General features: G+C 41.1%; 2 protein-coding genes and 1 long non-coding RNA gene across 10 annotated transcripts; 2 read left to right on the top strand and 1 right to left on the bottom strand.

Moving 5' to 3' along the window:
• Positions 1–1,710: 1,710 nt before the first annotated feature.
• Positions 1,711–12,187, top strand: LOC117737487. Of its 5 annotated transcripts, none has more exons than XM_034543509.1 (8): positions 1,711–1,994; positions 4,198–4,311; positions 4,726–5,057; positions 5,211–5,275; positions 5,409–5,566; positions 5,695–6,210; positions 8,315–9,810; positions 10,483–12,187. In XM_034543509.1, exons 1-8 carry the CDS (start codon positions 1,754–1,756, stop codon positions 11,134–11,136), a joined length of 3,576 nt encoding a protein of 1,191 aa, XP_034399400.1. In that variant the 5' UTR covers positions 1,711–1,753; the 3' UTR covers positions 11,137–12,187. The 5 variants fall into 5 exon arrangements, with proteins under 5 accessions (XP_034399400.1, XP_034399390.1, XP_034399408.1 ...); XM_034543499.1 differs by having other exon boundaries at positions 4,723–5,057; XM_034543490.1 differs by having other exon boundaries at positions 1,878–4,107; positions 4,198–4,295.
• Positions 12,188–12,668: 481 nt separating this feature from the next.
• Positions 12,669–15,575, bottom strand: slc43a3a (solute carrier family 43 member 3a). Its single transcript, XM_034526462.1, has 8 exons — positions 15,383–15,575; positions 14,976–15,105; positions 14,722–14,732; positions 14,602–14,673; positions 14,334–14,441; positions 14,065–14,251; positions 12,958–13,081; positions 12,669–12,815 (listed from the first exon to the last, which is right to left on the bottom strand). The coding sequence occupies exons 1-8, from the start codon at positions 15,573–15,575 to the stop codon at positions 12,669–12,671; spliced, it is 972 nt and encodes a 323-aa protein (XP_034382353.1).
• Positions 15,576–22,019: 6,444 nt separating this feature from the next.
• Positions 22,020–24,630, top strand: LOC117739298. Of its 4 annotated transcripts, none has more exons than XR_004610162.1 (5): positions 22,020–22,202; positions 22,578–22,646; positions 22,780–23,131; positions 23,453–23,742; positions 24,274–24,630. It is a non-coding gene; the product is annotated as an uncharacterized LOC117739298 (long non-coding RNA). The 4 variants fall into 4 exon arrangements; XR_004610159.1 differs by having other exon boundaries at positions 22,020–22,274; XR_004610161.1 differs by having other exon boundaries at positions 22,020–22,646; positions 22,780–22,930; positions 23,021–23,131.
• The last annotated feature ends 3,088 nt before the right edge of the window (positions 24,631–27,718 follow it).

The following is a 27,718-nucleotide window of genomic DNA, read 5'->3' as shown; positions in this document are numbered from 1 at the left end:
GCAGTAGCAGGAGCGCGAGCTCGAGTGTTGCCAGATTTGAAAATGTCCCGTAAATCAGTTTAAAAAGTGGGCGCGTATGATATGTGCTCCTATATATCGGTCGTAATGAGGTACATTTACTTTACTGTACTTAAGTGTTATCTTGAGGTACTTGTACTTTATTTGAGTACATCAATTATTTATCTTACTTTATACTTCTACTCCAGGCAAATATTGAACTTTATTATTGTAGATAAAGCTTTACAACACTATAAAGTTCTAATAATTGGCCCACCGTTCATCATTGTAGTTGTTGTTGTTGTTGTTGTTGTTGTTGTTGTTCTTATTGCTATTATTTTTCAGTGCGTTTTATTTTTCACCTAATGTTATGCATTCAATGTGTTCTATTTAATCTTTTTGTACATCTTATTTTATCCTGTGTGTTTTATTTTCCATCTTATTTCCCTGTGGTTATGTTCATTCTAGGTATACTTTGCCTTATTGAAAAGGAATGTGTGCTGCAATTATTATTATTATTATTATTATTATTATTATTATTGTATAATGATTAGAATCCAATATTGTAATATACAACATTCTGAAATGGGTCATCCCACATAATGAGTTATTGTACTTTTGGTAAGCCAATACTTATACTTATACCAATACTTTTGTACTTTTACTAAAATAAATCTTGAATGCAGGCCTTTTACTTGTAACAAAGCAGGTGATTTTTATACTGTGCTATTACTGCGTTTGATCAGAGTACTTATTTCTCCACTGATAGCCTTTTGAGGTGAGAGCTAAATGAGAAGTTACAGTTGAGAGAGATTTAACTTCTCTCTTGGTGGGAAATGTCTATGACAATGGTGTACCATTTGACTCCAAACTTGTTCTCATTCCCTCGTTAGCTGCCCTTGAGAGCAGAATTATTCCTCTGGTTGAGAGATCATTCTCACCTGACAGACGGACCTGCCCAGGGCCAGATTAACCTGCTAGGAGGTTCCTAATGAAAATGTAACTTTGGGTTCATATATTGGCCCCCTGGTTCCTCACACTCTGTTTGACAGTTATTTAATGTGGTGATTTGAAATATGCAGCATGCAGGAACTATATCAACTTACATAAGAAACATATCAATTCGATTTTGACAAGGGACCCCTGTGCAAGGCTATGCCTAAACATTAGATATAAATCCATGAGAATGCTTGAGGTCCTTATTGTTACAATTCATATTTAGCAAGTGTGCAATTATCTTGACAAACCAAAACTAATTGCCAAGTTTTGGACTTGAAGTGTGTGCAGTTCTTTTAACAACAGGACCTGGCAACCCTGACCTGTCGCAGTGTGCTGTCGTTGGTCCACAAATAAAGACGTAGCAAGCATAGAAATAGAGTAGATAGACGATGGAACATCGTTTATTGGCTCTCATCCTATCTGTTTTTATTTGTACTTTTAGGAAAGCCCCTAAAAGTGTTTGGACTTTCTGTTGTCTCAAATATGAAATATCGTTTCAGTTTAATAGAAGAGTTTAATTTAATTTGGTATACAATTATGTGCTGGTCACGATTATATGAATTGTAGTTTTTTTTCATACAGAATGTTGTCATCACCATCAACATAAATCAGTACATTTTAAAAGACTGCATCAAAAGTAATTGGTGTAATTTTCAGCTGATTTGTTTTCTATCTCACCTAACTCTTGCAGCAATGCTTCATCCAGCCAGCTAGCGGAGCCGACAGCCTGCAGCAAGCAGCAAACGGCCACAGAAGCATGGATCTCATCAGTAAACCAAGAAGCAAGTCAATTGTGTGGCTGTATTTCGGCTTGAAAGCAGACGATAAGGGACAACCTTTGAACTCCGGGGAGGCCATTTGTCGTTTGTGCCGAAAGATAGTACTTGCTAAAGGTGGAAATACCACGAATTTAAGAAGTCACCTGAGACGTCGACATCGTGCTGATTTCTTCGAGAACATTTCTTCTACGACCTCTGGAGCTTTGTTCGAGGCTCAAGGTACACACATTTCTGCGCTTTCACTGCAAGGATTGTGAATCCAAGGGGTGCATCACATGTGAGTCTTGTTGCTTTGGCCGCCTCTGCTGCTACTATAGTCATCCACCCCTTTACTGACAACATGCAATTGCAGTACAGGGCAGTTTAATGGTGTTTATAAAGTTGCATTTGAATGGGAGCAGTTAAACACCACATGATACTTTAGCTAGGAGAATGTGTCGACAGGCTGATGTCAGTGTATTAAGTGTATCACTATGAATGCAACATTCAATTCCGACCTTGCGTTGAGATTGTATCAGACGCATTCAAAGAGTCTATATAACCAAGATGTGAGATTACACAGCGAGTTTCCAAGTAAAACTAAGTCCGTGTATTTAAACAAGGGGGTTAGTTCATGCCATGTTCTTTTATACCAATTTCCACACATTGACGTTCATGTATAGTGTAGCGCTATTCCCACCTAAACATGCTTGTACGCATGCGCTAAAGAGACCACAGCGCTAGAAGTCTGTTTTACGGCAGTATTGTTGTTACCATGGTATCACCTAAACAGTCATTCGCGTAACGTTAGTCCATTGTAAGGAACTGAAGGTAATTAATAATACATAGAATGGTAAGGAATATGTTCATGGTTCCGCTGTAATGTGTCGTAATAAATAACACTTATGTGGATGGTGCAGTCTCAGCCGCCATCTTTAGCGTTTTAACATTAAGCGATAAGCCACAAGAGGCCGTGATTGACTGATGATTTTACAACCACTGAAGGGCGTTGTGAGGCACTACGCGGAGCGGACTGTGGTTGCTGCAGTCAGATCGCCATCTTTAGCTTAAATCCCTTTTTTACAAACCAACTGACACGGTCTCTTCAATACAAGCTGATAATCACTGTGGTATAATCGCCATATAGCACCGGAACCTCAGTACTTGAGCGGTATCCCTCCGCTTTGTTTACATGGCCAAACACCTGGGCTCGCCTCATTTTAGTTTTAAAGCCACTACGTTGACAGCTGATGGAGCTAACAGCTACCACTATGAATAAAGACCTGGCTGATTCTCGTGAGAAACTGGATTTGTTTAAGCCTGGTATGAAAACTCCAGAGGAGATCATTCTGAAAGAAGAGGACGAGTCACAAGATGGGGAAGAGTGTGAGGTGAATGTCACTGACATTCCCAGACACGCAATGGTATCAGTCATAGAACTGGATGAACTTGAGGACAGCCGGACCGAAAGTAAGCTTACAAAGAAGCAGACATTATGGGCTCTGAATTGCTTCACTGGCTGGTTAGAGTCCCAGGGGCTCCAGATGGATTTGGCTATGGTGGACAAGACTGAGTTGAACGGACTGCTGAGACACTTTTATGGATCAGTACGAAACAGCAAAGGAGAACTGTATGGGATTGCTAGTTACATTGCACTGAGAGCTGGACTTAACCGTTATTTCAAAGAGCCTCCTGTTAGCCGCCCTGTGAGTTTAATGAAGGATGCAGAGTTCATCTCAGCCAACAAGGTATTCTTGGGAGTGCTCAAGAAAATTAGGAAGTCTGGTCGAGACATAACATTACACCATCAGGCACTGTCTCCTGATGATATCCGCATCCTTAGACGCTCCCGTGCGATGGACACTGGCACTCCAAGGGGTCTTCTGAACAAAGTCTGGTTTGATATCCAGGTATATTTTGGCCGCAGAGGAAAGCAGGCCAACAGGAATCTAAAGCCAGATTCATTTGTACTCAGAAAAGACAAGAGAGGACTGAGGTACTGCACTTCATTCTTTGGTGATGAGACAAAAAAGCATACTAAGGACAGATGCTCTATGTTTGAGAAACCAGGCAGTGAATTGTGTCCTATTACTTCTCTTCTAAAGTACCGAAGCAAGCTCCCATCCAACGCAACAGCCCTTTACTTACAGCCTAAGAAGGATTTTGTAGATGACATTTGGTACAGCCACACCCCCTTAGGAGTGAATTATCTTGGCTCCATGTTGTCTCGCATGTCTAAGGAAGCCTGCACATCAGTCATCTATACCAATCACTGCATCAGAAGCACACCGTTTCACCAACTATGTGGCACAGGACTGGAGAGAAGAGGAATTATTCCTGTCAGTTTGCACAGGTGGGATGAGTTTCTTCACCTGTTGCCATTTTATTTAATATTTACCCTGTTAAACCTGCTGAAATGACTTTCCTATCTTTTTTACAACAGGTCTGAAACCTCCCTTCAAAGTCACCAGATGCCGCCCGTCGGGAGCCGTAAGCCACAGAGCAAGATATTGCAAGAGAGCAATTCATCTGGCCCAGCAGGTCTGCCACCAAACAAGTGGGCACCCTTAACAGAAGTTCAGTCAAGCACACACTGCTGCAATGGATTCATTATCTTAGTAATTACAGTCTGCATAAAATGTTCAGACAGAAAGTCTGATTAAACATGATCCTGGATACTAGAAGCTATAAAAAAAAAACTACATATTGGTGGGGGAACAAAATAAAAGTAATCAAAACAAACTCAAAGTTTCTGTCTTTGCTATAAATATCAAAAGTTTAAATTGTTGTGTACTTACTAAAATGTAAACTGTCCAATGTAGTATAGTGTCAATCACATTCTGATGTAACATTCTCTGAAGGTCAAAAGAAAAGTAAACATGTTCCATGCTCCTAGTCTGGATTGTCAATGTAATATCTCAACTATTCCATATTTAACAAAGTTTTTCTCTCTCTTTTTTTGCCTCAGCAGGTTTGGATTTAAACCATGACGAATTCTTCGAGGATGTTCCTTTTCTTCAGACTGCTTCCAACACAAACTACGTCCCAGATGCTGTTTTGCCGCCTGGAGAGCCATGGCTTCACGGTGGCCCCTCCCGGGCAGTGCTGTCCCTGCCCTCTTGCCTGTTCCTGTGTGGGGACATTGGGTCTGGGATGTCTGGTCCTGGATCTTCAGGCGAAGAGCAGATGGGAGAGATGAAAGTGTTTGCCAAGTGTCACCTTCAGCAGGGCGTCATGTTTGGGCCATATGTCGGTGAAGTGTGCAGAGGACAAATGCCGACCAACCTCAAATACGCCTGGGCTGTAAGTAGACCGGTTTGAGTAGACGTAAAGGTAGTTTAAAATCGAGTTATAATACACTTATAGTCTATGATGTAATTTGTTACTTGTGTTGATAACCAGCAGGAATTCTATATAGAATTGGTCATTACACATACACATTGCTTCCATCTCCAGATCAGGGATGATGCTGCTTTTAACTACGTTGATGCTTCTGATGAAAGCAAATCTAACTGGATGAGGTGAGCAGTTCTCACTGATTCAAGTATTTTTTAAATAAAGTAGTTTCCTTCTCACTTCTGCTTGTCTGACAGAGATTGTCTCTTTCTTTCCTGGTCACAGTTACATACTATACATGTTTTCTTTATGTTTCAGGTATGTAACATACACCAGCAGGGAGGAGGGACACAACCTGGTGATCTTCCAGTTCTACCGCCACATCTACTACAAGGTTTCCCAGCCTATTACAGAGGGAGCAGAGCTAAGGGTCTGGATCGGCAAGGATTATGCAACCTTACTGGGCCTCGGCATGGGTAAGTTCATTCACTCAAGCGTGGAATGACATGTGGCAGAAGCAAACTTTCAGATTGATAATATTTCTTTACTTCCACATACATTTTCAACTGAATGTTGACTTTTGTTTTTGATGGGTGGTATACAGGTGACAACGTGAAATGTGAATTTGGAGACAAAGAGACAGTCCTGCGCCTTTTGCAAGACATCCAGTTGGTCACCCTCGCCGAGCCCAGCAGCTCTTACCTCTGGTCCGACCACAGCCAATCACAGAGCCCCATGCTTGTCATCAGTGACGTGGCGACAATGTCAAACCCAGACACAGCAAGTGATTCAGGCATGGTTACCGGCTCTGCCTTCCCCTCCTCCATGATCTCCTTGCCGTCCCCGAGCTCTCATTCGTTCGAAAAATATGATTTTATGCCTGGAACTGAGAGACTGCTGAGTAACCCAAACACCACACATAACAGCCCATGGTACTTTTTTGGGTTGGAGCCTGACCCCACCGGTCGGCCTCTAGACCGTTGCACTGCAGTGTGTAAGCTGTGTGGGGAACATGTGAGCTGTGGAGGAGGAACAGCTGATCTCCAAAACCATCTGACTAACAAGCACCACATCAGACCCCCACGTGACGGTATCAAGGATCGGAGTTTTATGGCAATAGGTAACTATCACTGTACACAAACAGCCTACTACTCATTTGATTCCAGCCAGCTACTTTGTTATATACATTTTTTTTATTCTAATGAAATAGTTTTGACTAACAAGTTGTGATTCACTCTGTGTGTACATTTTAAGCCTCTGCTTTAAAACAATGTGAGCTTGATGACTGTATCAGTCCCGCCCCTACATGCTCTGTATGAATATGTGTGTGTGTGTGTGTGTGTGTGTGTGTGCGTGTTTGCTCAGCAGGGAGGTTGTGTCCTGTCGAGTGGAGAGCGAAGAGTTGCCTTCAGTGTGTGACAAATATTAGCCAAATAATTGATTACAGAACACATACAACATTGCATTGCAAACAAACTAAAACAGGCAACGTTTTCAAAGTAACAGGTCTATGTCGTATGAGGAAAATAAGCTATGCCCCAGACTCATACTGTAATTACACAGTTCAAAATTGAACTTCCTGCAGTAAAACAAGATCAAGTATACATGCTTTTTCCACATCATACATTTTATCCGTAATTTACACATTTTTGGTTTTCCTGTCATTGAGTTATTTTCTCCTGCTTTGTGTTTTAACAAAGTGAATGTTCATTCTTAAATCATACCTACATACTTACAGAGAGGCGTGGAGTGTATTGTAAGATATGTTCAGAACTCGGGTCCCGTGGCCGCAGGAAATTCAGGATTCAATGAATTAAAGTTTAACAATATTTAATGGCAAAGATAATACTCATATAGCATTCACGGCCGTGGGGCCAGAAAGGAAAAACTCTCCACAGACGGACTGCTGCTCCCAGGGAGCGCCAGCCCGGGGCTGTCTCGAGCTCTCCAGTCCAGTAGAACCATGTTCCCCAGCACAAATGCTCGGTTGTTAGTATGGCCATGCAAATTAATTCACACCTAAAGGTTAGTTCTATTGGCCAGTTCAAAGAATGCCGCCGATCTGTTCGCTAAGCTAATTAATAAATTGGCGGGGTCAAAGTGCACACATCCGGTCAAGGACAGGAAGTTCCCCGTCAGAATAAAACCTACTATCCTGCCTTCAGAATAAAAGCAACATATCAGGTTTCAATCGGCATCCATTTTAACTATTGTCTAAACAATAAAACATTCATTCATTCTCATGCATCATACAGTTAATCATTACATTTGTCATTAACAAACAGAATAATAAAACAGTGATACTCTCTTATGTTTCATAATACATTCCTCCAGAATATTCCTCATAATATCCCAAATTAATTATCATAACTTTCTTTATGTATTAATTTAAAACATAAACTTTCTTATCTACATGTGCAAGTATATATAAAATCCACTACAACTCAACAGTATCAATAGAGAAGAAGCGGGAGAGGAAAGATGCCACTCAAAATTGTTCATAGCTATTTACAGACTGGGAGGCTAAAATGCACAAGAAGCCTTAGTCTCCTTCCCATTGGGTAGGCCGACTCTTTAAAATATGTCATAATTAAGATCAGTCCGTATGACGGATTAGTTGCGTTAGAACGTGTCAGAGGCAAATTTGGGCTTTTATGGCCAAAATATTTCCAAATCCCGCTGGCTGACTACTTTTTCCTACTGACTGGCTACTCCATATCCACGTGGCAAGCCCTGAAGGACATGTCACTAATAAACAAAAACATCAACCCAGAGGTGGTGCTATGGGAAAATTCAGAAGATCACCAGCTAAACCAAACTAATAAACTATTCAAAGTTTTCAAAACTATTCAAATTTCAATCCATGTTGTAAATGCAGGGACATTTAACCATATAATGAAACATTTGAGGTGCCGGTGGCACCAGTGTAAAAGTCACCAAAGCTGTTGGAATTCATCCTCTGGGGATTATGAATGTCTTGAAATATTTCAGTCTGGACCGAAGTGGTGGACCAACCAGGCCGCTAAAAATAAGTTAAGGAAACAGAATTGTCCTTTTAACTAAAGTGAAGATCTTTTTGTTGTTCAAAATGGTCAAAATATGAGTTCTTAAGCAAACAATTGTACAGGTCTAACCAGTAAACTGGTATCGAGTGTAGTTCAAGACTGATTGGACAGGCTTTGTTCAAATGTGTTAAACAGCTGATTTGTCCTTTTTCACTAAAGGTCAGCAACGCTCACAGCCAGTGATGGGTAACAGCGGTTTGGTCAGCACACTCCCCCTGGTATTTTCCGCTCATGTGACCGATGCCATCGCCAACTTTCTCATCATGGATGTCCAGCCCCCAGCTCTGGTAGAAGGGGACGGCTTTAAACAGCTGGTCCACACCCTGCTGCCCTCCTACAAGGAGCTGCCTTCACCGTGGCAGCTCGAGAACCTCCTGAAAGAACATCACACCAAAGGCAAGACGAGCCTGGCTCAGCTGCTGAGGAATAAAACGGGAAGCAGCAATAACGAAGATATATCTGACTATACTGCTCCCATGGAGTTTAAGTCCAAGAGACCTGGGCGACCACCCAGCCATCGGAAGGAAGTGCCTCACTTTGTCACTTTAAGTGTGGATGTTTGGTTGCACAACTGGCAGGGTAACGCTGAGAGGTACCTCACCCTCTGGGCACATTACATAGACTGCAATTTTAGTTTTCAGAACCTGGCACTGGCAACCCAAAGACTGACAGAGGGTGGTGTTAAAGACTACAGCCTTCAAGCAGTGGAGGCTCAAGTGAAAAAGATGGCCCAGGAGTGGGGGATCTCCATGCCTAATCTGGTTTTGCTGGGAGGGGAGGTGAGGAACAAGATGAGGCTTGGGCTATTTAAGAGCGGCAAAGGTGGAGAGGCTGCAGGAAGCGTTCCTCACCCAAACTCAACAACGTTTCTCGAGAGGGACGACACTGTCTCACCTGATGAACCACATGGCTTGGAGCATGGACATTATAGTGAAGGACTACTATCTGTGCCATGTTTCTTCAGCGCTGTGCAAGGCTGCATTGAGGAAGTGATGTCACACTCTGTCATCTCCAAGACCCTCAGTCAATTCCAGGGTGTTCTCGGAACCCTGTTCATGCCACCTGCTCAAAACAAAGGCTTGTATGAGCACCAAGTCCAGAGTCTGTTGCAGTCCCTGAAGAAACAAGAACAGGCGGAGCTGAAGTCGTGGGCTCACAGCCGGCCAACATGGAATAAGCTGTACCCTCTCCTGAGCATGCTCATCAAACATAAAAGCCTTTTCTGTGATACGCTAAAAGAGATTAAAAGTGAGAGCTTGTCTAAAGAAGACACTGGTTCAGAATCCAGTTCGTCTGGCAGCTGCCACGCTAACTCCACCTCCAACACATCCTCAGCCAGCTTTGCGAATTTGCGATCGGAATGGAAGGTTGTGGAGGAGCTGTGTTTAGTCCTCAAACCTCTGGACGTGGCGTGTCGAACTCTTGCCAAAGAGGCGTTCCCCCGTTTGACCCTGATCAAACCCATTCTCACAGGTCTGCTCTCCCGCCACCTCGTACCGCGGACGGGAGATTCGTCATCCATCCTGAAGGAAGTGAAGAGGATGATGAGGCGGAACTTGGCGAGCTGTTATGAAAACCCTGTCGTCAACAGAGTTCTGTGTGTTGCATGTTCCCTCGATCCCCAGTTCCATGGGCTGGGCTTCATGGAGGACAAGGTGAGCCGTAAAGTTATAATGAATTGACTTTTTTCTTAAACCCGCCGTTACTGTGGCTATGAATGTATAAGGTTAGTTTTACTTAATTTAAAGTAAGTACATTCAACCGTCTTGCTACTGTTGCATGTCTCAACACAAGCATTCATTAAATATATTTCCCTAAGTACAGTGTAGAGTCTAAAATCTTCAAATCTTGATTTAAATCTAGAACAATCTGCTCAAGTACGTTTGACTATGAATCTGTGCCGAAATTTGATTCCAGCTTTCAGTCCTTTACAGTTTTCAATACTTTTTGCTTGGTACCAAAACATTGAGGTCTGACATCCCATCATCTGAAGAGCGCATACCACTTAAACGCATATATTCAAGTTTGATACTGAACATTTCTATAAAGACAGCGTTTTAATGGGCCTCGTTGCTCCTTTTTGAGATTTCCATAATGTTTTGAAATACAAATGAATGATTCATACATACTGAGTTTTCTGTTTTCCTGCATGTGTCCATTTGTGGTTCTAATGTGCACTTTCACCTGTGAGGCTACCTGCCTACCTTTTATTCAAAATCCTTATATGTAACATGACTAATCCCCTCCGTAATCCCCAATCTCTGTGATAACAATGTGTAAAGTGAAGAATGCTCACAATTAAATCTTTTGGTGTGATTGGCTTTAAGGAACAGAAAGCCACTTTTGATTGGCTGAAGAAAGAGGCTGTCAGGATTGTGAAGGAGGATAGGAGGAGAAGTCAAGGTCACAAGCAGAGCCAGAGCAAGAGAAGCCCCTCACCCGGATCACCAGAGTCAGAGAGTGACTTCCTACGGAGGAGCAAGCGCCTCAAAGAATCCCGCCCAATTAACTTCAGAGAGGTAGAAGATGAAGAGAGTGATGCAGCCGAGGCTGATGAAAGCGAGTTGGCAGATCCAGGGCCTCAGGGTGGACTCTCTGGTATGGAGTTCCTCCTGGGAGACCTGTTCTGCTCGGCCCTCAAGAGCAGGCAGAGCTCCGTGGAGGAGTCTGTAGACATGGAGATGTCTGTCTTCAGAGCCGACAAGGGGGCGTCGCTGGGAGTGGAGCCGCTGCAGTGGTGGAGGACAAAGGCAGTGCAGTTTCCACTGTTGGCCACAGTGGCACGGGCCTACCTGGCTGCCCCGGCCGTGGCAGGTAGCACTGCGCAGGACTTTGCGCAGGAAGGAGCGTTAGCCACGTACAGGAAGAGAGCCAACATTCCCCCAGAAAGTTTGGACTCAATCTTGTTTCTGCACCACAACCACATGCCCACCACTGAGAGCGGGCGAAATGCAGTTGACAACAAAAACTGTGGGATATAAAAGGTCCCATTAACACATAAACCACATTCATTCCTTTTTTCATAGGCTTTGAATTTAACCCTCTCGACTACATGAAACATTTATCCTCCTTGTCCAGCAATGGTTTTACATTTGATGAAAGAAAGAAAGAAAGAAAGAACATTTTATACCGTGTCTAGTTTTGGACTGTTCTTCTAATGCATTCAACTTGTGTGTGTATATATATAAATATATATTATATATATAGTACCTTGTAGCGCCTAGTGCCTTACCTCTTTTGGACACAATTGTACCCTAATGCTAATTTCTAACACAAAGCTGTGATTTGGAGTGTGTAGATTGTTTGTCAAAATATAAATACTGTAAGTCATCTATGGTGACATTGTGTAAAACTATCATTTGTTGTTGCTTTTAGACAAATGTTTTTGTTTTATGATACAGTATGTTATGAAAAACTACTCCAAAGATTCAATATTAGTGTACTTAATGCTACTTGTTTTGAACTATTACATTCTAAGTTCATGAGACATTGTTGACTTTTTGTTACTGCTGTAATTCTGAAGGTAATTTGTTTTATGTTTAAGGTAGTTGGACTCACCGGATGTTGACTTTGGGCAGTGTTGGGAAGGTTACTTCTGAAAAGTAATAGCTTAGATATTACTAATTAATCACCAACATTGTTGTTAGTAATTCATTTAATTACATATTTTTTCTCAGGAACTGATCAATATTAATATTATTATAATATTATGTTGTAATTGTATATGTAACTCTACGTAACTCTGTTACCTGTAACAAGTTACTCCCCAACACTGATTGTGGGTACAAGCCTGTCATTCTCCTCCCCATACATTTTTGTTGTTGTTTCTATTGATAACAGTCTGGCTATGCGTAACTGTTATTAAACTTGAACATAAAATCATCTCCATAGTTTTTTCAGCAATACATTGTAAACTGTTAACACAATGGATAAAGCTTATTCGCACAATGTCTCTATTGCTGTAGACTTCGATGTACTTGTCTTTTCATATTTCATCTACCTGCAGACTGTTTTTTTTGTTTTAGGTGTCTCATTGCGTCACATTCTTAAATAATTAAATATATTATATGAATCATAAATAAAGGACTATGTATAAACACAGCACACAGTTCAGTAGTTTTATTTGTACTGTCGTTAATACATGGAGCCATATATGCACTATACTGCGTATTAAAGCTAGTGTTACAGTTATTTAATAAAAAACACACTTTTGGTTATGCAAAACAATAAAAAACATATACATTTCCACTGGGCTAGTACTTTTCCACTGAGTTATGTTTGTGTGCCTTACTGACTAACAAGACCATATGCTCAGTTTAGATAGGAGGAAGGAGCTGAATGCTGCGTGTTCTAGTATCTGTTCTAGCAAGCAATAAAAACTTTTCAGTGCACAAAATGTTTTAATTCAAGATAAAACGTCTGTCTTGAAACAGACAGACAAGTACAACGATTTTGTTTCCATAAGAAAACCTGAAATTTAAACCTTAACTTTCTTTCTTGATTTTCGATATAACTATAACTTTACTTCGGCTGTTTTGGAGCCGTTAGCGATGTCCAAGGCATTGTTCTGTTGGTCGCGGGCTACTGTCCTGCAGTGTATAAAGATGTAGACAGGATGGATAAACCCCAGCAGACTGACGAAAATCAGAGCAATGTCCACCTGTAACCGATCAGTTATTTATCATTTATCAGTCATTTATTTAGTGTTACATGTTGACGTACTGTAATGACCACCGCAGTGTGTCCATCAAGAGGATTTAATATTCACCCAGTGTTTTTTTCTAACTGTCTTGAGCACTTACAAAGAAGGGGTCTCCACCGAGAGCTCCTTTGACGAGGGTGAAGCAGGGGTACTGCAGCAGAGAGAACAAAGCAGACATGGACGTCACCAGACCGTACAGCTTCCCGAAGTGACAGGCTGGAAAGCTGAGAGAGAGAGAGACGTTTCCACAGGTATGTCTACGATTTAATTTCCATCCGTCATGCTAAACTAAAAGATGTTCAGGTTTACAAAAGCTCATTATTGTCTGATTAGTGGAAGAAGCACACAGTACCACAAGTAGAAATACTATGATACAAGTAAAGGTCCTGCCATAGCATTTCACAGTACAAATGTATTAGCATAGAAGTTTACTAATAGGACCAGAAGTATTCATTATGCAGAACGACCCATTATAGATGTTCTATATTATATTACAGGATTATAATTAGTATTGCAGTTAATCCCTTTGATGTCGCCGCTGGTAAATGTGGAGCTATATTGAATTACTTTATATATTTCTGGGTTGCTTAACCTATGATTATATATAATAATGTATCATAATTTATTCAAATGGTGTATCAATAATATAAATCGTAACCAAAGCTGTCAAATAAATGAAGTGGAGTAAAGCTAATAACATTTCCCTCTGAGATGTAGTGGAGTAGAAGTATAAAAAAGTACTGCAGAATTGCAGAGTGAGTAAATATACAAAGTGACATTTCATCACTTATGATGAGTAGTCAAATATCACCTAATGACATCATCAGGGTTATTATTTGGAAAGCTCACACCAGAGGCACAGCGCGACATTATCCAACTGTCACAGGCTGAGTAGCACCCTGTGACAAGTAAACTGAATTTAATATGTAAAACTAGTGGGTGGCACAATTACAGTGGCATGCTCCACCTGTCAGGAATACAGTTCATAAGTTGACTAAATAGACTGAAGGACACAAAACTGTACATTTGTTTACCAACACAGAAGACTCAGAAATTATTCACAAACCACCATTGAATCACATCTGTCAGTGTCAACAAGCACTGAACAATATGGTCTTAACCAAGACCTTTTTGCAGGACAGTTGTGTTGTCAGGTGTTTTTATTTTGTCCATTATCTGTTTATGTTTGTGTGTGATTACTACTCACGCAATGCTAATGAATGCTGCGTTTCCCCCATAGAGGAAGGAGCGATTGAGGACTTGTAAAGCAAAGGTTAAGTACTGCAGAGGGAGGAGAGGGATGGAGGCGCACACAGAGAACAGCAGGCACTGCAGGGAGGTCAGGAACAAAGACAGAGAGGAGGAGTGCAGGTCAGCCTCCTGCGCGGTTTCTCCTACAGGAGGAAAAATGGGTTAAAAGATAAGGACATAGACACACACACACACATGCAGTTATAACACCACATGCATATTTACCAGGAGCTAAAGGCTTTCCCTTGTGTCTGTCCATGATGAGTCCGTTCAAGGGAGCACACAGTATTCCACACAGCTGGGTCATGGCGAAAGCATTGGTGTACTGACTCACTGAGGGAGATATGGTGGGCAGGAAACAGCCACAGAGAGGATCAAAGAAACAAAACAGGAGTGAAGACGATGATAATAGGGATTGAAGAGTTGAGTTAGTCAGTTAATCCATAACCAGGACAGTAAGTGACTTTTACAATATGTACGTATAATGAGTTACCCAGGCCAGGGTCGTTGTTGGCCAGCCGGTTGAGCATCTTTTTTACTTTCGCTTGCTTTTGCTTTTTATTTACTTTTTAATAGCTTGTGAAATGGCTACTGTGAAAAAATCTAGTCATACATCTCGATTTGCTAATAGGAGTGGATAAATTATCGATGTATCGTGAAAGACAGTCTTGGCCTGGATGTCCACTGGCTACATTGGTACCCCAGACATATTGTTCATTGTCTTCGGATGCTAAATCGTTATGAGACCGATAGCCAATGCGTTCAGGGATTGTGTCATTACAAAAACTGATATTGTTGGGGGTTTCAGCTGCAGCCTTGAGATTTTCTCCTTTTTCTTGTGGCTGAAGAGAGAAAAATAAGACTCACATTCCCAGCAGCCTGGTTACCATAGTGCCAAATCGATCAAACACGTAGCCATTGACCAGGTTCAGGAAATTGTTGAGGAACGAGGCGATGGTGAAGACCAGAGAGAACTGCTCATCCTGTTTACTACAGTCTATAAGAACTTGAAACACAGAGACATAATGGATATTATGGACTATTGAGCAAGTAATGGTGGACACCAAAATGTGTCTGCAGAATAAATCTTGGCATTAGGTTCCTCAGGGTGGCATCGGATGATAATGTTGTTCTTCTGGAATGTCTGCTGGATGTGTATGAATACATTATTTTAGTTATTCAGGTATCTTTATTTGACAGTACTGATTGTACTTTGCTCCCATTCAAATACGTGTGTGCCTTTTATTTTGTAAACAAACAAAACAGTTGCTCACCTGCACTGGTCAGGGTGCTGTTGGTAACTGGGATGCTGACACACAGCTGACTGAAGTAGCCATCCTTCTTCAGCACAAACACCAGAGAGGCGTAACCAAACACCACGCCGGCAAAGCACAAACACTCCAGGATCCCCGAGGCCAGAGTCAGCCTGTAGCGCAGCCTGGTGCCAAGCAAGTCGTACCTCTGCATGCTTCACTTCCTTTCTCCAGGTCGCCGATAGTACTGCCAGTGTGAATTTTGTCTTCAGAGAAAGTTGTCTTCTCTTTTTTACTTTCGCTTGCTTTCCCTCCAATTCAAGCAGTCCAGTGTGGTGAATGTCTCTTAAGTTTCTAAGATACAGAACAAAAACAAAACAGGTATTTTTCATCTTTCAGATACAGTCTTAACAGTTCAACATGGACTCTTATCCTTTTGGTAACCAGTCTTTACAAAACTACTTTCAGTATAATGTAATGCTTCTTTGCTCTAAACTTCCCAACTGTTACTTCCTTGTTTCCCATAGTCTGGGTTACACATCTGTAACATTATGTAACTCTACAATTGCTCATACTTATGACTTTTAGACATCTGGTCAGATACAGACAAAACTCTGGTATTGTACCATAAGTAGCGGGTATCATGATATTTATGCTAAGTATCGAATATAAGTTATAATCTTAGTATCGTGACAACCCTAGCAGGGTGTGACAGTCCGCCCCGCTCAGTCCTGGTTGTGGTTCTCCTTTGCCTAACTTTCCATCCAGCAGGTCCAGCAATACGCAAGCCTGGGCCTAATGCAGCGTGCTCCCAGCAGGGGACCGGAGGTGCAGCAAGGAGTCCTCCCACTGGAGCTTCTGATGAAGAAGTTTATAGTGAACCTACATACTTTAAATTATTTTGTTTGATTTCTCCGGTAATCATATCCTAACCAATGACAGGCATTAAGAATAACTGTATAGACATAGCTTGATGTTATCCTTTACTTATGTAGATGAGGTATCAGTATTATATTTAGACCGTTGATTGACCAGTTAAAAGTTCCATGTATCTTTAAGTATTGTTTAAACCCTAACCCTAAACTTTAATACTATAATTATGACAGGTCGCCTGTTCCTTTTGGTCTTTTTCTTTGCAATAAATGTGTCATTTGTGTAAATTATTTTGCTCTTTTTTCAGGAGAAATGTAACTTTCAAAATCTGCCAAGTATTTGTCAGTATTATATGTTATAAATGCTTAAAACAGTGTGTTATAACACAAAAATACACTGTTTCCTCCCTAGCTGGCCTTTTCTGTGTCCTTCTTTTTGTTTGTGGGGACAAGAAAGTGGCCTTGGGTGCTGAGGTGGGTCAGCCAGTGGCAGAACTCTCAGAAACAATACTAATACTATTATTTATAACACCAACATATATTTACAAAAAAAACATAGCTAAAACACTCTGTACTACTGCTTTCCTGCTCTGCTCACTTCCACCTTTCCCCCACAGGCAATCCCGTCTCGATTCCCATAATGTATACCGTACATCAATGGAAAAGCTCCACTTCTCACTTTCTTCTGTCTCAGGCGACGGTGTTCGTTCTAGAAATTATAGGCCTAACACGATGTCATACAACAAAATGACACTGTGCATTGTGGGAATATTGTAAAAATGATAAGGTGAATTACACCTTTACATTTAACAATGGCCTACACTGAAATATCAGACGTCTGACGGGCGAATCTGGTCTGCAACATGAGGACAGTGCGACGGTTATCACCAGGCGGTGCTGACTGTAATCCAGATTAGTTAACTTAATCCATGTGTGGAATGACACATATGGCGCGATGTGGACACAAAACCATCTGGTATTAGATCCTTGTAATGGGACTGTTTTATACATTTATAATTAAACACAACATGGGTGGACATCTGATATCGTGACCCACTGAGCAAAAGACGTAAATTCAACATCAACTAAGATATTAACCTGAATTTGTTGGCTATAGCTCAATTTTAGAAACATCACTACATATTTAAGAAATGCATGAAACCTGTAAATGTTCAACCTGTTCAACCTTGAATAAATGCAAAATAGACGTAAAATATACATACATTAAATCTGTTTTCAATGACAAATTGCTCAGTGGAGCCTTTGAATAAACTTACCCCACCCCAGCCACCAACACGTTGTACCGTTTACATTTTGAAAGATGCTTACCTTGTAGTTTCCAAACGTTACAGTCTTCCCGTGCAGGGACACTATTTCTGATGCACTTTGCACAGAGCTGCCGAGCGGTGCCTCACTCTGTGGATCTGTCTGTTTGTCGGTTTGTCTGTCTGTCTATCTGTCTGTCTGCCTGAGACAACAAGTGGAGACTAGAGACTATGAACATATGGGTCTCTATTATAGGCAGTAATTCTCAGTTATTGTTTTTGTTGTTGAGGACTATAGGACAATCTGGTAACTATTTATTAAAACACTCATTAATAAATTGAAAATTGTTAAGTTACTTTATAGTTAGTAAATAATTAATTGATGAGGGTGAAGCAGGGGTACTGCAGCAGAGAGAACAAAGCAGACATGGACGTCACCAGACCTTACAGCTTCCCGAAGTGACAGGCTGGAAAGCTGAGAGAGAGAGAGACGTTTCCACAGGTATGTCTACGATTTAATTTCCATCCGTCATGCTAAACCAAAAGATGTTCAGGTTTACAAAAGCTCATTATTGTCTGATTAGTGGAAGAATCAGAATCAGAATCAGAAACCGTTTATTGCTAGGAATGTTTACACAAACGAGGAATTGTTTTTGAAAAAAATTAATTCGGACCCCTTGTAGATATTACTTGATTTAATCAAGGTCATTTCACTGATTTTAATATGTTAGTGAATCTTACCTATCTTTTTTAATTAGTCTTAACTCATACTTCCATGTTTTACGAAAAGCTCATTTCCTTAATTTAAAGGTAACATGAAAAAAATATGTACATTTTAATTCCCACATTCAATTTCCACATCTGCGCATGTGCGTCCACAAGCCACGCCCCCTTTCCCTCATCTAGGCGCGAATTTCTTCCATTTTGAAAGCTGTGCCGTATCTCCTGCTGTCGGGTTCCCAAAGCGCTCCGTTTTCAGTAAGTACACATTTTAAATTCATTGCTGTGTTGTATTTTTACTTCAACGGGATTTAGTTGCCACCAAGAAAAGTAGTTAGCTAACGTTAAGGCTGTCGGCTCTGTCTTACCAAATGAGGCCTACTGCTGCTAACGTTAGCTGAATGTTGCCTACCATTAAGGCTAGGTTAACATTAGTATAATAATTTAAGTGCAAATAATTATCTAACTGGATGCTGCTATTAAGATAAATGCGTGATGTACCACATGCTTTTCTTGGTTCATTTTCTCGTAAGTTTGTGGCCACTAAAAGTCGAACCTAACCAATGTAAATTGACTAGCCAGCTGTTAGCTAATGTTACCTAATGTTAATGTACTTTAGCTAACGTCAATAGCTTGTAGCTTAACCTTCCTCGGCTTAACGTTTAACGTTATGGACCGACTTTAAGTATATATTTGTAACTTAAACTTATCAGTGCGGTGATATTAGGGGGGACACAAACTAAAGTTAAACATTTTTTGCTACTCTCTGACGCCAAATGGGTTAATGTTACCGCAGCCATAGTTAGCGTTACCTAGTGTTGTTACGAGATGTGCCGACGCTTCGAAGCGTGTGTCAAGTAATGGAGGGGGCGTTTCCTCGAAGCGCGTATCGAGGCTTGCTTCATGTAGGGAAGGAGCCAAAAATGATGACGTCCGAAGCCTCGCTACCCGGCTGTACCACGTGACTGCTTCGGCAAGCGGTTCAGATTTTGCCGGGAGGTTTGACAGCAATATAAACCCCTCAGGCTCCATTCAAAATGTGTGTTGTTGGTTGAGAGTTTGGAGAGAGAGATAGTTAGGAGAGTGAGGTGAGAAGGATAGGTGATAAGATGGAGCCAGCTAGGAAGAGGAGGATTTCCCCTGTGTGGGAACACTTTGATTTGATAACTCCTAATAAGGTAAGCTAAATCTAACTCTATTTCAGACTCATTAGGTTTGCTTATCAAGAACGGTATTTTGCACAGTTTCTTATTTTATTTAAAGGTGCGGTGTTTATTGTGCTCCAGGGAGTTGGGGTACAATAACAACACCTCATCCATGCTAAGGCATTACCGTGCCTTGCATGAGAATAAGGAGGAAACTGGAGCTTCACCCAGCCATGGTAAGTCATTACAATAATACAAATGCACCATCACAATTTGTCCCTGTTCACTTTTGTTTATTGTGCAAATAAAGACAGGTAACAGACACTGTATGTATTCTCTTTTAACCAGCCACCAGAAAACAAGAGCTGGATGAAGCCCTCGTCTCCATGATAGTGAAGGACACACAGCCTTTCACTGTTGTGGATGATGTTGGATTCAGGGCATTTGTGTCCAAACTGGATCCTAATTATGTTATCCCTACAAGGCAGGTGTGTATGGGTGGGTGCATGCATGAAACAAGAGTACTTTATTGTGTCTCACAGTTCAGCACTATATATTTTTTTCTTTTAGGCTCTGAAGGCCATGGTGGAGGCCAAGTATGAGTTGACTAAGGAGAAGGCTAAGGCTAAAATGGAAACGGTGGTTGCTGTTAGCCTTACGTCTGACATGTGGACATCCATCAATATGGATGCCTACCTGGCAGTAACATGCCATTTTGTGGGTGAGAATACCAAGCTCAGTTCAGTGCTGTTAGTAGTGCAGGCATTCCCCCAATCACACACTGCTGAAAATATAGCTTGTGTGAAAGCCTCCTTGATAGAGGAATCGGGAATCACTAATAAGGTGACATGCATGGTCACTGATGGTGCTCCCAATATGGTTGCCTGTGTGAGAGCTGAAGCTTCGGCACCATATTTGCATTGCGCGCACACTCAATCTGATCGTTAAGAAGGCACTTGACCAGCAGTCTGTGCTCTCTGGCATCCGGGCCAAAGCACGGAAGCTGGTTGGCTTCTTTAGAAGCAGCACCACTGCTAAGGTATGCTCTTTCCTTTTATTCCAATTTCTAATAACACTAATAGTTTGTCTGTGTTCCTACTGCAGTCATTTAATGGCCTACTCATTTGTATCTTTAAAGGAGAAGCTTACACAAGTGCAACTTCATCTGGGGATGGCTAACATGAAGCTTATGCAAGAAGTGGAGACCAGATGGAACAGCACGTATTTGATGCTCCAACGTTTGATGGAGCAAAGGGAGCCAGTAGGAGCAGCGTTAGCTGGTTTACAACATGACGTCCCCTTCCTAACAGCAGAAGAATTCAACATTGTTGGGGCGTGCCTGTCTTTGCTGTCTCCCTTCTTTGATGCCACTGTAGAGCTGTCGGCAGAGGAAAATGTGTCTGCCTCCAAAGTTGTTCCCCTCGTGAAGATGCTGGAGCACACCCTTCAGGAGGAAATGACAAATCCAGCACCTGCAGCCGCATTGGAAATGGGAAACCAGCTCATCAGGCAACTCCGGGAGAAGCTGTACACTTTGCAGTCAATGAGCATAATGTCTCTTGCTACCTTCCTGGACCCCCGATTTAAGGTAATAGGATTTTTTAGCCAAACAAAAGCAAACGAAGCAATCAAACGACTGACCTCCGAGTGTGCCGCCATAATACGGTCAACACAAAGCAGAGAGGAAATCCCCCAGGCTTCCACCTCTCATGATGTCACAGGAGGTAATCTATTATTTTACATTTTGAGATTAATTATTCCGATGAAAACACTTCGTAACATGATCTGTGGTTTCTTCTTAGGTAGCAAACTGGCGTCGTTTGGACACCAGCGTCATGGAGGCGCAGAAAACTCAAAATGTAACAGCAGATGCCACTGTGGAGGTCCAGCGCTACCTATCTGAGCCAAATATAAGCAGGCTGGAAAACCCTCTGGTGTACTGGGAGAGGCAAACATTTCTTTATCGACATTTATATAGACTAGCTCTTGCGTTTTTGTGCACGCCAGCGTCTTCTGTACCCTGTGAAAGGGTGTTTTCAAAGGCCGGAGAGGTTGTGTCCAAAAAAAGGAATCGTTTAAAACCAAAAACTGTTGAGAAACTGTTATTTATTAATAAAATGTCCCCTGTCCTGTATATCACTGTCCAAGTTCCACAAGCATATTCAGTCCTCTTTTCCTAGTTCCACAAGCACTTTCACTGTCCTGCCTGCTTAAGCCCATGTCATTTCCCTAAAGTGACATAATAACATTATTACACCACCTGCCTTACCATACGACACTACCATTTTGGGAAAATGTTCACACACAGGATACATTCAAAACATATTTTATTATGCACATATGTGATCATTTATTTACAGAAATTATTTGGGCATACATTTTTGTAATTCAGTCATTCCCAACAGCCATAACAGACACAACAATTCAATGCATCACATTGTGGTTCAGATACAGCTGCCTGTGATTATACTTTTGGCCACTAGGTGGTGTCGTGTGCACATGAAGCTTCGAGTAATGAACCCTTTCTCGAATCAATTGGCTGAAGTGGTTCGATGCCTCATGAGGCTTCATCTCGCCATCACTAGTACCCCCCCCCCCTCGTGTCGAAGGTAAACAGAACGGGGTCCTAACGTTACGGTAAGGAGGCCAAGCTGTTGCCTGAGTTGTCATTCTTGCAAAACGAAACAACACTGAGTCCCGCGTCGCTCTGCTCAACTCTTTTCGGAGCCAGTATCTTTTCACTTTGTGGTAGCTTTTCATCGCTTATACACTAATGAGCCGGCAAGCGTTAGCTTAAACATGTAAAGGTAGCTCTGAAAGCACGTAGGAAATGAAAAATGTAAGCTGCAGCTGTTCTGTAGACGACAAGCATGGTTGATATATGACCACAGTCCGAAATTAACTAACTAAGGTAGCTTACCCACAGTATTTTGTCTGGTAATAATTCAGAATTGACACTAATCATCAAAATATATTTATTTTATAATTGTACAGCGGGTTATACTTCACCTATTTTGCAAATAATGATTGATTTAAGAAACCTTTCAGCCTTTTGTTGGTCATTTCTATAGTAATAATGAGGCTTTATTTAAATATAAAATGAGTTTTCGGGGATCTGATTTGAGTCGTTATCTTAACCCAAATTACTAAGGATTATTGAACAATTACCTCTTCTTAAAACAAATTTACAATTCGTGAATATTTTTTTTGGCAGTTTTTTTCTATCTGATGTTGGTGTGACTTGGAATAGGGCCTAACTCCTTGGGGACCTCATATTGTTTTGGTAAGTACATTTAACAAACAAACTTTTCACAGGTATGCTGATCCCAGCAGTACTTCTCAGGATTCTGTAACTGTGGTATTGTGTGGTACCAATGGTCTAACTCTTTGTATTCTGTCGTTTTGTTTTTTGATAGAAGATACATGCTGACTTCCAACGCATTACAACCATCCCACTGGAATCTACATTCATGGCACAGTTGAAGAGCCATTTTGCCCAACTGACGTCTATCTTCCAGACGAAGGGTGGAGTTGCTGGCCAGAAGCTATCTAAAGATCTTGCAAGAGGTAAATATGTATACCAATTGCCATACTGTTGAGCTACTTTATGAAATATGCCTGTCTACTACCATTAGAGCTTCATTTGCCTCACTACAGCCTGGACTATTTTCAAGGTGCGCATTTACTCAAGGAAATCTGATGCCATGGCATACAGGTTAGACAAGCAGGAAAGGACAGAGCAGCACCTGCCTTGAGCAGGGCCAGCAGGTAAGACTGTGGTTGTATAATTCTCTTAACTGTCTTTAGTTAGAGATGGCAGTTAATTTACACACAGTTGTGGTTAAGTTCCTGCTGTGTGCATTTCCTTGACGAGACACTGACCCCCAAGTTGTACCATGGGCACTTTTCATCTTAAATGCAGAGGTCAATTTTCATGTATATTTGTGATGATTAAAAAAATTAAGTTATATTGTACATTTAGGTTATTACATCATATAAATATTGTCTAATTTATTGAAATTGTTGTACTTATTTATGTATTTCTAATTATTTATTAATTGAATTGTATTTTATGTGTCTTTTACACAGGAGACAAGTGATGTCAACCTTAAATCCTTATGCTGCGTTCACAAAAAAAAGGGGTGCAAATCTTTTGTGCGAGTAGATCTCATGCAAAGTCAATGCACAGATGTGATTTTTCGCCGGGCGGCGCAAAAAAATCGGCAGAGTTGAAATATTTCAATTTGCGAATATTCGCAACGCTTTTGGTGTGACCACAGCATAAAGGCTCTTTGCATCCACCTGGGTGAGGATGAGGGGCAGCTTGGATGAGGATAAGAAACAGCTCTGATGAGGAACAGCTCGTTCGGGAGTATATGGTAAGTCATTTGAATTGATTTGCCAGTCGCATGTTATGTGTTAAGATCATAATGTCACCCACATCAATTTTCAGAAGTTCATGTTATAATTTATAGTAGGTTGAGAATATTCATATGAAAATGAACAACTGGCTGCACAGTATTGTGAACAAGTACCCTTTTCTAAACATTCCCTGACACCCAATACTTGATCAAAAACAGTGGCTTTGACAAGCTTTGTGGTCTGGAAATGAAATCCAGAACTGTAAAACAACATGCTTGTTGTTATGGAATGATGATAATCCATGAAAAGGCTAAATCTCTTTAAATTTGTGTATCTGTATATTCAAATTAACCAAATTGTTTAAAAGAAGAAGATACCCCAACTAACTAATATTAGTCCATCTCTTAATCTTATCTGACCTATGGCACTCCACCTCACAGATATATTGTTTTATTAAACACTATATATTGTTAGGGATTATTATGCAATGTTGATACAGTAAAGTATACAATTTTTTTTTCTCTCTCCTATTTTCTTTAAACATACAGGATATCAAAGGAGACGACATCCTGAGAGACCTGCAAAAGTGGAGCATGGGCATATGTCATCAACAAGGAGGAGAAATGGGACATTGTGATGACGTTGAAGGACTAATTATCCTCGACAACTGGATCTGTGGCCCGAGCTTGTGCAAAGTTTCTGGAAGTAATCTATGCTCAAACATGGCTTACCCCAAAGAGCTAAGATACTACTATGAATTCATTCAGAAAGTGCTCTTTCGAATGCATGGGGAAAATCTTTCCCCCCAAATCCTCGGACTAAAGAACAACATATATGCTGGACTGTAGGAAATCTTCAGCTGCTCTTGTAAACTGGTGCCATTTAAAGCATGGCAAAAAAAAAAAGAGTACGAGTCGACGTAATTAAAAAAGCAACAGTCAAACATCAAACTGGGGTAACAATGTGGCACACTGAAAATATGATGTTTGTTTCATTTATTCAGTTTATTTTATATAGCCCAATATCACAAATTACGAATTTGCCTCAGAGGGCTTTACAATCTGTACACATACGACATTTATTGATGTGACAGTCTTGGTTATATATTTGTTTACATCCAGTTGTGGAAAAAAATGTGGAAATATGTCATTTCTTGCTATGTTTGTTTCATGTAACAATGTGTGGAAGGTTAGTTTCTCCATTGCTCCACAGATCTGTTCTGATGTTTTCATTGTCATAGTTCATTTATAGTGGAGTAGAGGCTGATTGGTATGTGAATTACATGTTGGTATGTTTTTTTTAATTATTATTTTTTGCTATGAAAGGCACTGTAAGACGTTTTTATGCTACACTGTTTGAGTGGATGGTGCTATTACATTGTGTTTCAATAAGATTAAGTACGAGTTGTATTAACATGCTGTTTGCTTTATTTGAATAAAAGAGTATACTAAGAATGGCTCATAGTATTTAATTTAATGAAACTCAATTTTATTATGTAGAAATTTAAACAATAAATTGATTTGCGTGTAAACAAAATAAATGGTTACAGATACCTAATCCATTTGAGTAAACTGAACACAACATTTAGTTGGAATTAATACATTTGAGTAAACTGAACATGGGTTTAGTTGGGATTACTTAATAAATTTGAGTTAACTAAAAATAGTTGAGCAGAAATTCTAAATAAAATTTGTTGAAAATAATTAGTACAATTTACTTGTGTCTGGATTTAGATAAAATTGTGTGCATTTACTTACCTAAATAAAATTGAGTAATTTCAACAACATTTTTTTCAGTGTGTGTTTCAAGTGACGTGTGTTAAAGTGACGTGTGTGGAGGGAGGAGGAGGGAAGAAGAAGGAGGATGAGGAGGAGGAGGGAGGAACCTGAGGAGGGAAGAGGAAGGAGAGAGGAGGAGGAGGAGGAGGAAGAAGGAGGAGGAGGGAGGAACCTGAGGAGGGAAGAGGAAGAAGGAGGGAGGAGGAGGAGGAAGAAGGAGAGAAGAGGAGGAGGTTGAGGGATGAGAAGGAGGAGGAGGAGGAGGAGGAGGAGGGAGGAGGAAGAAGGAGGAGAGAGAAGGAGGAAGGAATAAGGAGGAGGAGAGAGGAAGGAGGAGGAGGAGCCTGAGGAGGGAAGAAGAAGGAGGAGAGAGGAGGAGGGGGAAGAAGGAGGAAAGAAGAGGAGGAGGAGGAAGGAGGGGGGAGAAGGAGGAGAGAAGAAGAAGAGGAGGTAGTCAGTGGGGGACCCAGGCTCCATTGATGAGCCCGACTGCCGATGGGAAAAAACTTTTGGTGTGGCGGGAGGTCTTTGTCCTGATGGACCGCAGCCTCCTACCAGAGGGGAGGGACTCGAACAAGTTGTGTCCAGGGTGGGAGGGGTCAGTGATCTTTCTGGCCCGCTTCAGTGACCTAGAAGTGAACAGGACCTGGAGGGATGGCAGATTGCAGCCAATAACCCTAAGAAGCACACAGTACCACAAGTAGAAATCCTATGATACAAGTAAATGCAGAGTGAGTAAATATACTAAGTTACATTTCATCACTTATGATGAGTAGTCAAATATCACCTAATGACATCATCAGGGTTATTATTTGGAAAGCTCACACCAGAGGCACAGCGCGACATTATCCAACTGTCACAGGCTGAGTAGCACCCTGTGACAAGTAAACTGAATTTAATATGTAAAACTAGTGGGTGGCACAATTACAGTGGCATGCTCCACCTGTCAGGAATACAGTTCATAAGTTGACTAAATAGACTGAAGGACACAAAACTGTACATTTGTTTACCAACACAGAAGACTCAGAAATTATTCACAAACCACCATTGAATCACATCTGTCAGTGTCAACAAGCACCGAACAATATGGTCTTAACCAAGACCTTTTTGCAGGACAGTTGTGTTGTCAGATGTTTTTATTTTGTCCATTATCTGTTTATGTTTGTGTGTGATTACTACTCACGCAATGCTAATGAACGCTGCATTTCCCTCATAGAGGAAGGAGCGATTGAGGACTTGTAAAGCAAAGGTTAAGTACTACAGAGGGAGGAGAGGGATGGAGGCGCACACAGAGAACAGCAGGCACTGCAGGGAGGTCAGGAACAAAGACAGAGAGGAGGAGTGCAGGTCAGCCTCCTGCGCGGAAAAGAAATGTGAGAGCGAGGAGGTAAAAGACAACCTGATTACTTAACCTACAGCGAAGCTGATTACAGACTATCACACGTCCTCTTGACACTTAGTGGATCATCGTGGAGCTGGTGCTGGATGAGATGTTGGGATTGGAAACTGGACAAGCAGCACCAGAGCTGATATTGGCATTGCTATCCCTGACATCTTCCCAAAATGAGACATTGCGAAGCTAAAGGAGAGGAGCGGCAGCTTGAGGGATAAGAACAATATCCTTAACTGAATTTTCTGTCTACAAAGTGCAGTGAGAATTTGAACGCAATGCTGACAAAGACTTGGTGGCCTCAGTAAAAGAAGGAACTGTTAACAACATTAAGGATAAAGGTGAGTGAGGTACTGCAGGGACAAAACATGATAGGTGAAACACACAGAAGAAGAAACACAGCAGGGAGGTCAGGAAGAGGGGATGAACGCAGGTCTGCCTCCTGCTTCTTTTCACCTAAGAAATAGATGAATAATGAGGAAGTATTTGTAGGAACTACCAAAAGAAAGATAACTCAAGGTTGACACAGCATATCTAAAAACATACCAATTGGCCTTTTTTTTTATTTTGAAACACATGCAAATATGGATGATATGCAGTTTAGATTCCATGAAATACCCCATATCATTTATTTTTGATAATTTTACCGTAGTTAGGTGTGAAATCACTGGGCATAAACCACACACACAGAAATATACAGAGCTACAGAAAATAAAACTTGGCCTGCTTATCGGTGGATCTCTAAGACACACTTCAGTCTTCTCACTAGCCTTTAGGCTTTGAACCGAACAGTGGCCGTAATTTGAAGATACATTGAACCAGAGG

Source organism: Cyclopterus lumpus, chromosome 1 (genome assembly GCF_009769545.1).
Source record: "Cyclopterus lumpus isolate fCycLum1 chromosome 1, fCycLum1.pri, whole genome shotgun sequence".
Taxonomy (NCBI): Eukaryota; Metazoa; Chordata; class Actinopteri; order Perciformes; family Cyclopteridae; genus Cyclopterus; species Cyclopterus lumpus.
This window is presented reverse-complemented; position numbering and strand designations above follow the sequence as displayed.